This window comes from Takifugu flavidus, chromosome 17 (genome assembly GCF_003711565.1).
Source record: "Takifugu flavidus isolate HTHZ2018 chromosome 17, ASM371156v2, whole genome shotgun sequence".
Classification (NCBI taxonomy): Eukaryota; Metazoa; Chordata; class Actinopteri; order Tetraodontiformes; family Tetraodontidae; genus Takifugu; species Takifugu flavidus.
In genome coordinates, this window is record NC_079536.1 from 7315760 (window position 1) to 7330246 (window position 14487).

The window sequence follows — 14487 nt, forward strand, 5'->3', positions numbered from 1 at the left end:
ATTATTAAATCAGTTTACTGTTCAGGTTTTGATTTCTTCACTGCAGTTGTTCCAAAAGTTCGTTGGCACATGATCACGGTAACGTTTGTTCACATTAAGTGTTTTTGAATAAACAAATTCCCTCAGGTTGGAACCTGCTTTCCCTCATTTGCAACCACCTTTAGATTCTATGTGCTAACGGCTTCATTTTCATTTTGTAGATTAAATAAATTCAATTATACTCAACAAGATCGTTGAAATTGAGTGTTTAAAGTTTCATGAAGGGTGGCTTTGTTGGTTCTTTACGCTTGCTTATTTAGCAAATGACCCCAAACCAGATGATTCTGATTATTCTTGTACCTTCATCATCCAGCAGCTGGGAGTTCCAGAGAGAACCGGCTGGTGTTAGAACCTAAATGTTCTGTTACTGGTTGATTTTCACAATAAACTGTCCTTTATGGTTGTGGTTCTGGTTTGAGCACAGAGGAAATCCCCTTTCACAGAACACAACGGTCTTTCGTGTGATGCCTCACTATCATTATCAGGGCGGTCGCCTCCTCTCTTGATGCGCAGCTTTAGTAAATACCCGTACTGTCATTTCCTCCCTGCGCTGCATTATTGTCCTCCTGAGGACTAAAGAGGATCGCAGGTGCTTTTTTAGTTTGTTTTTTTCCCTCCTCTCACGTCACCCAGCTGATGACACGATCGTTCTCTCAAAAACTGGTTAGACAGCAATAAAACATTAACCTGCCCATTTCCAAACTCACAGCAGCACTTTAATCACCTCAAAAGGAAAATTTACCTTCTCTCAGTATAAAACAGGAGGAAACGGATAGCATTTTTGGTTGGCTGTATCTCCTCTTTAGTGAAAAGTAATAACCTGACCAACCCCTCTCCCCCCCCCCCCCGAATCACACAGGCTGATCCCAACCATCTGATTTCCACCAATCCAGAAGTGCTTCAGCCATCACTTGCTTTGTCCTGTCCTGTTGTTGATGACCTCAACATTAAGCTATAACATTGATGTAACTGGGTCAGCATGCCAGCAATTAAATCAGAACCCCATCCAACTGGACAAAAGCCCAATCAATGAAATTGCTCCTTTGGTGGCTTCACAAGTTGCCATTAAGCTTCTGCCGGTAGTGATCTGTATTCTACTACTTTAGATCTGCCACTTGTAAATTGATTGCCCCCCCCCACCACCACCACCACCACACACACACAGTGATTATCATTGTTATCACTGTAAAAATATCTTACAGTCCTTTATCTAGAGGCCAGAGAAAACTAGTGGATCTGATTGCGCATGGGCTCGTAAATCAAGACTCAAGAATGGGGTTGTCATTTTCGAGAACCCCCTCCTTTTTTAAACATGGGTGTAATTTTTGGCCCGTGGCGTGATTGGCTGACTGTAGCCAGTAAGCATTTGATGTGTCAGTTTGTTCACTGTTGCCGCCTCAGTGCCAAGGTTTGTTCTTCCATTATCAGACTCCAGTGCAGAGCACTGTGCCCAGGGTGTCTGACTGGTGTCAGCCCGCTTATCCACTGGTGGCCCCGCATCGGTTCCAATCAAGCTACAAAACTGTGCCAAGTGTCGGTATTACTATTGTCAGCCGGTCGCCTCCTGCTTGAGCCTTTGTTTTAGTTTTACTCATCTGGATGGAATGCCAGTGCAGGTAGATGAATTAGAATGAACAGTTCGATCTCAATGAGGAAGCTGTGTGATACATTGTAATGATCTAGGTCACCTCAGCTTCTATCGGCCCATCTAATGAATGTTTGACTGAGTGTGTGTCTCACCGGCCTCTTGTTTGGCTGTGTAAACATCCAGTAATTGCACTGTGTAATGGGGGAATAATGCTACTGGGCTAAAAATGACTGATCAGCAAATGTGGGCTAATTGCTCTGTGAATATCTCCTCTGCACGTGCACGCTCGTGTCTTTTAGGACATATGCACCCTGTCTAGGTGTGTTTTTGTGTTTTTAATGGGTCCTCTTAATGTCTGACGCAATTAGAGTTTACAGTTTTAGCTAACGTTTCAGTCGTCCAGCTCAGACGGGCCAGCGTGACACATGACAACATCCCTGCAGGTCTTAGTGTGTAGACACGCAGCTGGAAGAGTATTAGTAATATGATACATTTAGCGCTCTCTGTTGTCTCCCTTTGGTCATTTTGAGTGATACATTCTTCAACTTCCTCCAAATTTGCACAAGACTTGTGGATTAAGTGCGCTGACACTAACACTTCAAAATCATAGCCTGATGAGCCAGATGATTCCAAAGTGATGAGAAGAGAGAATAAAGACTCCAATCAAAGAAACTGGGATTTTCTTGTGTGTTGATGAACTGTGGTTATTTTGCTAAACTACCAGTAACTACCTGCCTACTAATGTGTGTACTAGCAGCAGTGTATTGGTGCTTTATTACTCGTGTCACCAGGTAGAACCTCCTAATCACTCCATACTCATTATTCATTACAAAGTGAAACCTGTTACCATAACTGGTTACCAGTTACTGGTTACCGTGCTGAGTATAATGATCCACCAAGTAATGCGAAGATATTATCTGTTGAGATGAGAAGTAATTAATTACCATTATTTACTTTTTTCTATTTGAAGTGTTTTGAAATCCCATTTTAATAAAAAAATATATTGTTCTTTAATAGTAGAAATTGTAGTTTGTCATATATATTAATGATTATTCCATTACTGATGCCAGTTTGATGCCAAATCCTGCTAAATTGCTACTGCTGATAAACAGTGGTGCTGGTCCACTGTGACTGAGGTTCAGTGTTGTGGTTATTTTTAGGTGTACTGGGAGAACTGGTCAGCTGGGGGTTTGTACTCTCTGAAAGCAGTACCACTGAAATCCAATCTTGAAGTGGACTTTGATCGTTCTTGTTCTCTTGAAACTGGATGTGGGAAACATTTTTCATGTCCTCCAAAACATCTTCATTTTCAGTTTGTCTGTGTTCCTCAGTCTTCACATCTCCTCATTCTTCTTCTCTTCTTTGTTTACCCTTTTTCACCCAAAAGTGTCTTTCAGTACAGGTGGAAGGTGTGAGTAAAGCCATATTGATCGTCCTCCCGGTTGACTGTACGGGCTGGAAAACTGTGAAAGACTTTTTTTCAGCGCTGCGACCTTCCCTTCTTATTTATGGTCTGTCATTAACTACTTCAACCTTTCATCCCATCTCCATCATGGTCATTTTTCCCCAGTATAGATTTAATGCTTTAATCCCACTTTTCTATTTCAGTCAAGAGTGCTATTCTGGATCACCCGTCCTTTTCAGTTGCCAGCTACCCATGGTGCCGTATTTTAGCACCAAAGAAGGGGAAATTTGATTTAAAAGTGGGTCTTTTTTGCTGTCTGACTCAGGGTCTCAGGCTTTGGGCACTGTTCACTCTCCATCCTATGGTACTTGTCTGTACTTGCATTCTCACCTACTTGTGAAACATCATCAACCACCGACCAGGTACAGTTCTAGATTTAGCAAATTTGGATCAGGCTTGAATCCTGTGAACTTTGGACGACGTGATGTCCCAGCATGCATTTCTCCTTGGCCAGTGGAGACAGATGCTATGGCGTCAAGTACTTGAGAAGTTCCTACTTGTGGACTTGGTATGGAGAAATGATTTTTCGTTCCTTTCACTTCATTTATCTTTTTGCTATGTTGCATGAACATCTTAGATCAAAATAACAAAAAAAAGGATTGTTGGAGTGGGAGGGGGTGCTAATTGCCATAGTGACCATGGACGCTGGTGTCTCTCCTGCACTGGGCCGTTACTGGCAGGAGCAATCACACTTCCAGTTGTCTGAGCTCCAACACTAAACAGATCTGTCACACCGCAGATATTGCAAACAGGCTAACCCAGGAATCTATCGGATCCATCAAATGAATGATTGTGTGCTTATCTAATCTCAGGTGAATCTCACTCTCGAGGAACCAACTAGGAACAAAACCTTCCTGTTCAGCTACATTTGTCCAAACACACATGGATGGCTCTTTTCCTGGAACCTAATTATAGTTTTAATTAGAGAGACCTGAGACTATTTGAATCAATGTGTTTGCAGCTTCGTCCGCATCTCGCTGTTTGTTAGGGGTTGGGTTTGATCGTTTCCTTTGTATTTAACTTTACCAGCTTTCTCTCCTTCAGCCTGCATTCTGGGTAGCTTGTGGGATTAACATTTCTGTTCTGTTGTTGCCTTTCAGCCACAACTGTTTTTATAGATTATATTGTGCTTGCCACACTCAGGAACTGCTCCATCACTGGTTATGATCTTGCACTCAGGGGTATTTGCACAGGTGTCTGCATAGGTGTGTAGGTATGGACTGGAATTTGGAGAGGGAGCATCGCTATGCTGAGCGAGAAATAGTGTAGGAGAAGTGTTAAAGTTGTATTTCAGAGACAGATAAAATGTGCCTTCAGGGGAAAGACAGGACACAGACAGTGAGAGATAATGAGAAACACCAGTGGAGGATAGAGGTGTCTGTCGACTGCTGGCATGATTTAATAGCCAATATTTGAAAATGTGCCATTTGCTGCTCTGTCAAACCTTTATTTAGCTTCTCTACAGTAACAGGAGAAAATTGATCCCCACGCCAGTAAATTACCCAAATTTACTTTTTTTCCCCCCTCATTCTCCCTCTGTTGTTGATTCTCTCAGTCTCTCTCTCTCGCTTTCTCTCTACCTCTCTCTCTTTCTCATCCTCATCCCCCTCTATAGCAACACAGGGATGAAGATTGATGTTCGGGCACTAATTAGCATCTGCTTTGGGATGCATGCTGCCAGTCTACCATCCCTGACCCTCCCTTCATTTAGCAGACTGACAGGCCTTGTCCAATCAGATTAGGCTGTGTGGACAGGTGTCCTGTGTGGTGCTGTCACTCAACGCGTGCTACTGATGGTCCAAGAGACCCAAGATTATATATTTATGGTATCTACAGGGATGCATCTAAAGGATCCAAGGGGGATCCAATGAGTTTGTAATTGTTTTTTTGGAATTGGTGGATTTTGTGACTATATTAGTGGAGACACTCTTCTTTTTCCATTTCTACTTCAGGGGTAGAAATGGAAAAAGCTGATGCATCCTGTTGTTTACCCTTCATCTCAGTCAGCACCTCATCGTTTCTGGCTAATTGGCTTCCTCGGGCTGGACTATGGTCAGTTAGAAATAAGACACAATGTCTATTAACAAGTTTAGAAACAGCTTTTTTTAAATCAAAGAAACTCAAATAAAAGCAAAATCAGTACAAACTTTACTTTTATACGAATATGCAATCTAAATTGTGGGACAGATGCTGTTAAGCCACACATTTGTTTCACTCTCCCAGACGAGATTTCAAATTTTCAAAGACAGAAAACCCCCCAGCATATTTATCCCATGAAGTATTTCATAATTCATCCTTTCACAGCTTTCCTCTGCCATCGCGTTTTGAGTTCAGGGATATGAGGAACTAGACGGTTAATGATGCAACGGGCAGAAGATAAATAGCGGTCATCCTTTCATCCCACCCCCACAGTGTTCCTCTGCAGGGCAGGCGGACCGAAGTTTTCCTCGGCAACGTTTCTGCCAAATGATTGTTTTTCAGATCGTTGTCCCCTGCGTTTGTGTTCTGCACATCCGTGGTGGTTTCAGGACTCCAGTTGTCTCGTAAGAACAAACAAATGTGAGGAGAACATTCATGAAAAGTTCCTTTGTGCTGATTGTACTTTTTTGTTCATATGCACACATACTGTATGTGTGTGTGGGTGTGTGCAACAAAGCCCAGCGAGGTCTTTTCTCATCTCCCTGTTATATGCAGTGTAAATATTGTGGGTACGGGTATTTAGCGTAAGGTTATTTTTGATCGTTTTCTTTTCTCAGCCTTGTCTATCTTTCTCTGTACATTCCTCTGTTTCAGCAAGTTGGCACATTTCTTAGCGTTGCATCTAGCGGGCTGTAGCTCTCATTAGCACCTACATCTCCATGACTGGCATCTCATCTAAAGGTGGTTTTTACTTACTATTTCTTCTTTCAATCCCCCCCCCCCGAAAGTGTGTCTGTCTCCTTCTGTCTCTTCCAGTTTGTTTTAATTAATGGCGAGCCAGGATGCTTATCTTATCAGCAGATCAGTCTGCTTTCTATTAAACACACTGACAGGGCTGAGGGATCACACACACACACACACATACACACCATTGAATGCACAAAATGTAGGTATTAAGACACTTTCACTTATATGTCCCTAACCACACAAGCAGCAGTTCAGATCAGCGTCCACATCAGGAACCATCTTGATCTTTACCCCCCACAGAGACACACAGACACACACACACAAGAATACACACACACGTATACAAACAGTGTCGATGGCATCTGGTTGTGCGATCTAAGTTGTGTTGTTTGAGGGTCTCTTCTCCTAAATCCCCTAAATGCCTTGGGAATCCCTGCCTTTTCCTTCCCATCTGTATCTCTGCTCCACATCCCTCCTTCAGTCCTGCTTCATGGCTGAATGAACACTTATCACTTGTCAGATAAAGAGCCATCCACATTGGTGCTTACTTTATCTTGGAGAGCCATGTTTCGGGCACAAACTCGGCCTTTCACAGATGCTTCGTGGCCGCATTTGCCTGATCAACCCAGGCGTGAGTGCTGTATCACAGCAAAAGTGTTCCAATTGGGTCAATTGGCTGTTGTTGACCAAGACACGAAGATTTTTTATTTTCCTTTTTTCCCTTCAGATTGATGGGGAGTACGGCGAGCATGACAGCAGAAACATCCAAATCAATCATTAAAAACCAGCATGAATTGGACCTGGTTTCACTGAGAGTTGACAATGTTTTGAAAGGAGACTAGGACAAAGTGGTTGAGAGGAAGTACAGACAAAAATTCTATGAGGTTCAATATTACAGCCTGTCATAAGGCGATCTTGTGCCATTTGTCACAAACTCATAGTTTTGTCATTTTGTGGGAATACAGCAAAACAATTATCTGGCTGGGGATAATACAATAAAGGAAACCAATTCCCGAGTTTTACCTAGGGACAAGGCATTTATTTCACTTTGTCCAGCCTGCTCACAGGAGTGTAAACTTGTAATGGTAGAAACGATGGAGCGTAACTCCATTCGCAGGCTTTAGTGACACGTGTTCTCCGGCACCTTGTTGTTTTCAAGTTTACACAAACCTATTTCACGGATTATATCTACTCTAAACTGAAAATCTCTTTGTGATTATAGAAACATGCTTAAATTGTCTTGCGTTCTCTCTAGACTAAAGCTAGCAAAAAACAGCAAATGTTCGGTATTAAAAGCTTATTTTTAGGTGTAGTTGTGCAATACTAGAAACAGATGCAGGTTCAGTTTATGGCATTTCCAGAGCCACAGAAACTGCATGTTTCATTTGCTCTGCACGTCTTTGATGCGCTCGTCTTTGTATTTGCAATGTTGCTGCACCCTTTCTTTTTATTTCTATTTGCAGTGTAAAGTGTGACTATGGGTCTGCTGGAAAGGAAGCGTAATCTTCTGTGACTGCCCTGACGCTTCATTTAAGTGCTGCAGGAATCAAAGTGTCTGTCTGTCTGTCTGTCTGCTTCTCTGCAGGGAATTTGGGTGGAGAGATCCGGAGCTGCCAGAGGTGATCCAGATGTTGCAGCACCAGTTCCCATCAGTGCAGTCCAACGCTGCAGCTTACCTACAGCATCTCTGCTTTGGTGATAACAAGATCAAAGCTGAGGTTTGTATCTGTGTGCGTGTGTGTGTGCAAGTGTAGCCTTTTTTGGGATGGCGCCATGCATAGCACTAACATCCAAACCAACAGAGCTTTTCTTTTAGGTCCAATAACCCCCACTTCACCCTGTAACACTCAGAATCAATTTAGCAGGAATCCAGGAGAGGTTATTCTTGTTTCAGGGAAGTCAGATAAAAGCCGTTTCTGCAGCCTAATTGAAAATGAAACCACGTTGCCAAAACGGCCGCAATTACAAGGGAAATATAGAAACCTGGAAATAAAGTAAAACCAGAAAATTAATTTTAACTGTGTGCAAACGCAGGCAATTAATAGGTCTAAACATCAAGACCCAGCTAATTTTCCTTTACACCGAACCACTTACCCGCCCACACGAGGAAGCACACACAGCTAGAATACACCCGCATGCAGAAACATCCTATTTCATTCCACTCCCACTTGCTCATCCTCCATGTGCTCGAGTCTTTTGTAGTGGCTATAATTATTGCTTGAATGGAGGTGTCCAAAAAGGGAGAATAGCAGCATTGTATTGGCAGCGAAGGTTTTTCATCGTCTCCATCATGCCGTCTTGATTGGCTCGTTCATGCCCAGAAGCACAGCTAAATAGTATTTACACAAATTCAATCTTGACGTGATATCAGGCAGCCAAAACATGCAGCACATGTCATGGGCTTTTGTTGTGTGTGAATGCAGCATATACGACGTGCACACAATAACTGTAGGGCAGCAGAATTCTATCTGTGTTATTTGGAAGTGAGTAGGCACCATTAAAGAGTGTATGAGCTTCGTCAAGTTGTCCTTCAGTGCAGGGTTCTCAAAAGAAATGTTTTTGGCACACGAGCACCACTTCTTCATCAGTATCAGAAAAGAATAAGAAGACCGAAGAAAAGAGTATTTTCAGACTAAATGACTTTATTCTTTTCCAAAAGATTGTATTTTTTAATGTAGCCCGAAAACTTTTACATTTCCTTTATCAACGTCTGGCAATAAAAATATTTCATGATTTGGAGGTTAAATCTGTGTAAGTAAAGTAGATAAAGTGAGCTGTGTCCCTGTGCAGGTGTGTAGACTCTCCTACTGTTGTATGTTGTGGAACATGGTGACATTTACTGACATCCTTCTTTCACTCCTGCTTTCAAATTTTACTTTGAGAATTTAAAAGGAAGGTTTGAGAGGAAATTTTCATGGTCTCATTGAAAAACCTTTCGAAAACTGTTCGTTTTGAAGGGTAAAAGTAACAAAAGTCTTCTTTCGCTTCGTCAACCAGCCTTGGAATTATTCAAGGTTTTTGGTTTTTCAGCTTGCCAGTGTAGAGTTGTATTGTCTACAATAGATGGTTGACAGTACACTGCACTTTAAACAGCTGCCAGTGAGTGGGTACATTTAAGTAGCAGTTACTGTATTTCCTGGGTTTTTATAGCTATACAGACATTTAAATGTAAAAATATTTAAAAAAATAATTACTAACCTACTAACAAAGAGTCTTTAAAAAACAGAGAAAAGGCTTTTGACAGAAGTGTGTAGGTCATGTAGGTGGGGGCAGAAAGCGATGATTCTGCATCTGCAAGTGTCAGAAGTGCGCCTCAGTGGAGCGTGGCAGCTGTGCAGGAATATTGGACATTCTGGACATTACTTAAAGCTTAAACTCTGGATCAGAGAGGAGATTGCAGCCACTTCACACTTGGTTGGAAACAATGTCTGATCCCTGAAACTGAAGATTGATTGTATGGAATGTCTGAGCTATAGGTGAAAGGTTCATGTCAGGCAAGTTCTAAACTGTGTTCTCTAAAGCACCACACTTGAGCTCCGACACCATTAAAGTTAGTAGACACTCTAGCATTTATATAGCGTGAACATCCATTTAGCTTAATAAAAAAAAAGGCCCCTAATGCTTTTTATTGTGTTGGAGGTTTCAGTATGTTCAGAATCTTTGAAATAAATTGGATGCAAACCGAAGCCCAATTTGTTGGCTGAAGCTTGCTGGTTTCCCGTCAGCCAGGCAGACACAGATGGCAGGAGAGGTGCCGAGCAAGCAGCTAAATATGTGGCTGTTATTTGTTGCTAAAGAGATTCGCACCATAGAGCCAAAGAGAGAGTGAAAGAAAGGCTGTGCGTGATAATTAATTTATTCCATGTCATGTACACGAATGCATATTAGATCTAGGGTTAGATTTCCGTACGTGGGATGATGGACAACTGGACTCAGCAGCTTTCCCACAAACACACACGTATCCCTTCATGCACGTATATATTCAGTGGTGAACCCACGTTTGCAGTATGAGCTGTGCTAATCACCTGTCACATCTGCTTTATTTAGACTGTTCAACCCTCCTTCATGATTTACATATTGATTTGATATTGATCGAAACCTCCGCGACCTTTTTTTCATCACAGACAGGCTTGATCTTCGCAGGATCATCACAGCAGTGCAGACGGGTTTTTCTAGTCATCTTTCATGCAGTTACACCAAGAGTGTATTTCCATTTTGTGAGGACGTCACATTGTAATTTAAACAAAACTGGGAATGAGACAGCTGAACTCACACACTCATCCACTCTGCTGGTTGTGCCTCTACTCTAGTGTTCTAGTGTCTCCTCTATTCTCTTTACCAAGAAAAGAGGTCCTTGATTTCCCTCTTGCATTAAAGTTACGGCTCCAGAATTTCTTTCTCCTGGACATTCTGTGTTTTAAAGTTTACTGTCGGTAGCACTGAAAAACCAGCCGGGCCCCGTGCAGTACCAGGAGCCTATACATTAATGCTGTTTTTGGCCCAGTTGTGAATGCTCCGCAGGGAAATGTTAGCCCCGGGGCAAGAACTCAATTAGCTCAAGGTTAAAGGCCCCAAATGCACTTCGCTTTAGGCTAAGTGTCAAATGCAAACCCAAAAGGTTTTTGCATGTGCATCACTCCCTTGGTAGCGTAAAACAGCTTCAGGTGAGGGGGGTGGGGGGTGTCGCAGATGCCTGTCGACCTTTCACAGATGGTGACTCAGACACATGTGTTCGCATTGACATGTATGTGTCACCATTCTGTCCCGCTGCTGGCACAGCAGCGCCTCTGCTTTCCACCATTGCACTCGTCACCACTGCTAACAGTTACCACAATAATACTGTCGCTATGGGTTACCAATTGCCGTGGCCGCCATGGAACAGCGGGAGACAAAGACAAATCAATCTGCGTTTCTAATCTTCTTTACATGGAATCGAGACAGTGCGGAGGTATTGGCAAACCTTGTAGGTAGCTCAGAGGCAATGCAAAGTAATAGCGCTGTGGCTTTTATGGAATAACAGCTTTACTGTGACACAAGCATAAAGAGGATCAGTGAAAGGAGGATGGAACAGAAAGAGGAGAGCTGAAGACTGGGGCCAGTTCAGGTTAAGGAAATCATGTGGCTAGTGTTGCAGGGTTGGCCAAGCAGTCCTTTAATCCCTTTTAATTGAGCAGATAAGAAGAGTCATTTTAGCTGATAAACTCCTGCTGACTCACCTTTACTTTCATCTGAACCACTTTGCTGCTTTTTCTGTCCTTTTGCTCTTATTAACTTTGTCACTGTGGAAGAAATTAGGCCTAAAATCAATCAATCAATCAACCAATCTATCTATCTATCTATCTATCTATCTATCTATCTATCTATCTATCTATCTATCTATCTATCTATCTATCTATCTATCTATCTATCTATCTATCTATCTATCTATCTATCTATCTATAATAATTAGCATTCCTTGGTAAAGCTGCAGTACAGTGCAGTTTTCCACAAAGCTTCATAGGTTCCTGTCTAAAATCTATAGTAATCACAAATTCATGTGTTAAACTTTTAAATGTGTTAAAGTTTATTCTAAGTTTCCAGACATCACTGTTCCAGGAGACCATCCCACACAAAGCAACACACACACACACACACACGCACGCACGCACGCACACACACACACACACACGCACACACACACACACACAAAGGGAAAAATGAACTCTGGAGAGACGTATGGGAGTCGAATAATGGTTAGACTGAATTTTAAGCACATTTTGCTTCCTTCTTTAGACTAATTAAGTGTCATTTTTCTAAAGTACAGCCATTAGTGTTGTCATAGAATTTTTCATTAACTCTCATGAGCTTATTAATCTGATAGGCAGAAGGAATAGTGATGGTGGAAGGTGACCAAGCATGTTCACAGATCATTTCATAGAATTAAAGCTGTGTCAACTTCTCGATGCTTAGATCCGCAAGCAGGGGGGCATCCAGCTGCTAGTGGACCTGCTGGACCACAGGATGAGCGAGGTTCACCGAAGCGCCTGCGGAGCTCTGAGGAACCTGGTCTACGGCAAGGCCAACGACGAGAATAAAGTGGCCTTAAAGAACTGTGGCGGCATTCCTGCTCTGGTTCGTCTGCTGAGGAAAACCGGAGATGTAGAAATAAGAGAACTGGTCACAGGTACGAAAACAAGCAAGCACACACCTCACCTTTTCAGGTGTGATCTTCCTGAGGATGCTTCTGTGGTCCCAGGATGCTGTTAACAGTGTGTGTGCATGTGAGTGTGTGTGAAGAATCAGTGTCAGGATCTGTTAAACTGAGTCACTCCTCTTTTTAAAAGGAGCCCATTTGTATTTCAATACTCAAGGTTGTTCTAACATCACCAACAGATACTGAATGAGTTGTTCTCTCTGGTTTGGAGGATGAGGAATAAAAATAGATGTCATTCATGACAGTGAGTACAGGTTCTTACTGTTTGCAATGGTTCTATATCTACACTTCATATTCAGTTTTGTGTCGTGCAGCTTGTTGGTCAAAGGTGTTTTAGCCTTGAGGTACCAGCAAACATAAACCTGCACTGCACTATTCTTTTGGAAATACATATATAGACCCAATTTTAAGACTTGGTGCCTCCTACAACATTTTAATATTCTTCCACAGAGTCTTTAGTGCTGCACTTTGTCCCTCTCTGTTTAATATGGACATAACTCATAGTTGCATGCAGTGAATTCATGCACACGCCCCCGAGCATGGATGTAATGTAAATGCCCAACTGCAATTATATTCCAGCATGACATCAGTTCTACAGCCTAAGGACAGGTCATAATGATGAACAGTGCTCTCTCTCTGTCTGTCTCTCTCTCTCTCTCTGACTCTCTCTCTCTCTATCTTCTCCCTAGGTGATAGATCTAACCTTGTAGTTTACCCTTTGGATGAGCATCATTAATTCCTGTATGTTTTGATTTGTGTCCAAGTGCATTGACTGTTGCCAATCTGCTTTTTAAACTTTCGTTTCTGAGGAACATCTGAAATTAGCACAGGAACATTAATTTCATCCCTGTTTTTTTTTTTTTTTACTTTTAGGTTCTTTTTAGTGCCACAAAGGATTATTTCTGTTCTTTGACACGTGCTCATTTCTGTGGTGATATCAGAGTCACATGACTTTGGTGTTGTGTGTCTTCTCCTTCTGGAACGTTAACTGTGATTTACTGCAGTGAGGGAATACGGTGTCACTCTGAGTTAAGAGATTACAATTAATCTAATCTTTCTGCTTCTGTTTCACTCACAGCTTTAATGTCCGTCCTCTTCAACAACTCATTTCCCCCCATTTTACTCTTCCCAGTCCATTTTACTCCTCCATCTCACCACTTCTTTTTACCCCTTTGCCCTGTCTATCTGTCCATCTTATTGGAAATTAAGTGGCTGTTTGTCCACTGCAACATGAAAAGGAGAGTCTGCACAAACAGCCATCAGAGGTAGCAAACACACGACTAGGCATCATGGCTGCACGAATAACTGCAACTACATCCTGTTTCCATTTTTTTCAGTACTGCACTCCTCATTTTCCTCCATTGTTCTCATCAGTCTTCTCCTCTCCCTTGCACATGCTCACCATCTGTGAGTCTCAGCTCATAAGTGAGGTGGACTGTGAGCAGCTGCACGTTCCCCTTTGGTCACACCAGATGTCACGTGAAGAGTAATAAACAATTCCCCAAGATAAAGAGCGATCACACAAGATAACAAACAACTTAGATAAGGTCGGTGTAGGATCTGAATAAGTTGTCCTAAATGTCACCATGGTTTCAACTGGAGGGCAAAGGTCATCGGTGAGAAAACACATTCATACTCAAAGACTCCACAGACAAAAGAACTATTGTTCATGTTGCACTGCAGCTCTTTACATGGACATAACTTGAAGTAGGAGTAAAATGTATGTATTTATGAACGTTTTCACTGTGAAATCATTGCAAAAAAACACGGCTCAGAAAGAGGAATGGCGTGCCGGCAAATAAAGACGGAAGAACACAGGAAGGTGGACAGTGAAAGGATGGTAAGCTGCAAGATTAAAAAGGTTGCACAGAAGAGAGGAAACTCTAAATAACAAATTAAAAGGAAAAAACAAACAAACAGGAATTTGATGGAAGGTTGACTTGAAAGCAGAGAGGCGCTCATTTCCACCATGCCCGGAACGTGGACTCCCGCTGCTTTGTTTTTATTCGGTCGAGGAGTGCATCAAGGAGACAGCTGCTACGCCTAACACCACAGTGTCGCCGAATAAAACTAGATGAAAATGCAACTTTTCGATGCGGTGTAGGTTTTTTGGGGGGTGAGTAACCCTTAAGAAGATTAACTAATACAGTAAAGCAAGACAGACACAGTGTGTCATGCCTTCTTGGACAAACGCACTCAGACACATGCAAGCGCTGGAAAATGACTCTTCCTGTCATTTCCCTTCTCCCTCTGAGCTTCCTGCTGCTGGCTCAGTGAATCAGTGTCATGCATGGCTCTGCTGTCTTGTCTGTTTAC

At 42.3% G+C, this 14487-nt stretch overlaps 1 protein-coding gene across 5 annotated transcripts in view; it reads left to right on the plus strand.

The window, feature by feature from the left end:
- The window catches only part of ctnnd2a (catenin (cadherin-associated protein), delta 2a), a 142207-nt gene that overhangs the window by 86338 nt on the left and 41382 nt on the right, over positions 1 to 14487 (plus strand). For all 5 annotated transcript variants that reach the window (XM_057012103.1, XM_057012101.1, XM_057012102.1 and 2 more), the window contains 2 exons: positions 7564 to 7696; positions 11928 to 12141. In XM_057012103.1, the coding sequence (XP_056868083.1) occupies positions 7564 to 7696; positions 11928 to 12141 (347 nt within the window). The remainder of the gene's footprint in view (positions 1 to 7563; positions 7697 to 11927; positions 12142 to 14487) is intronic.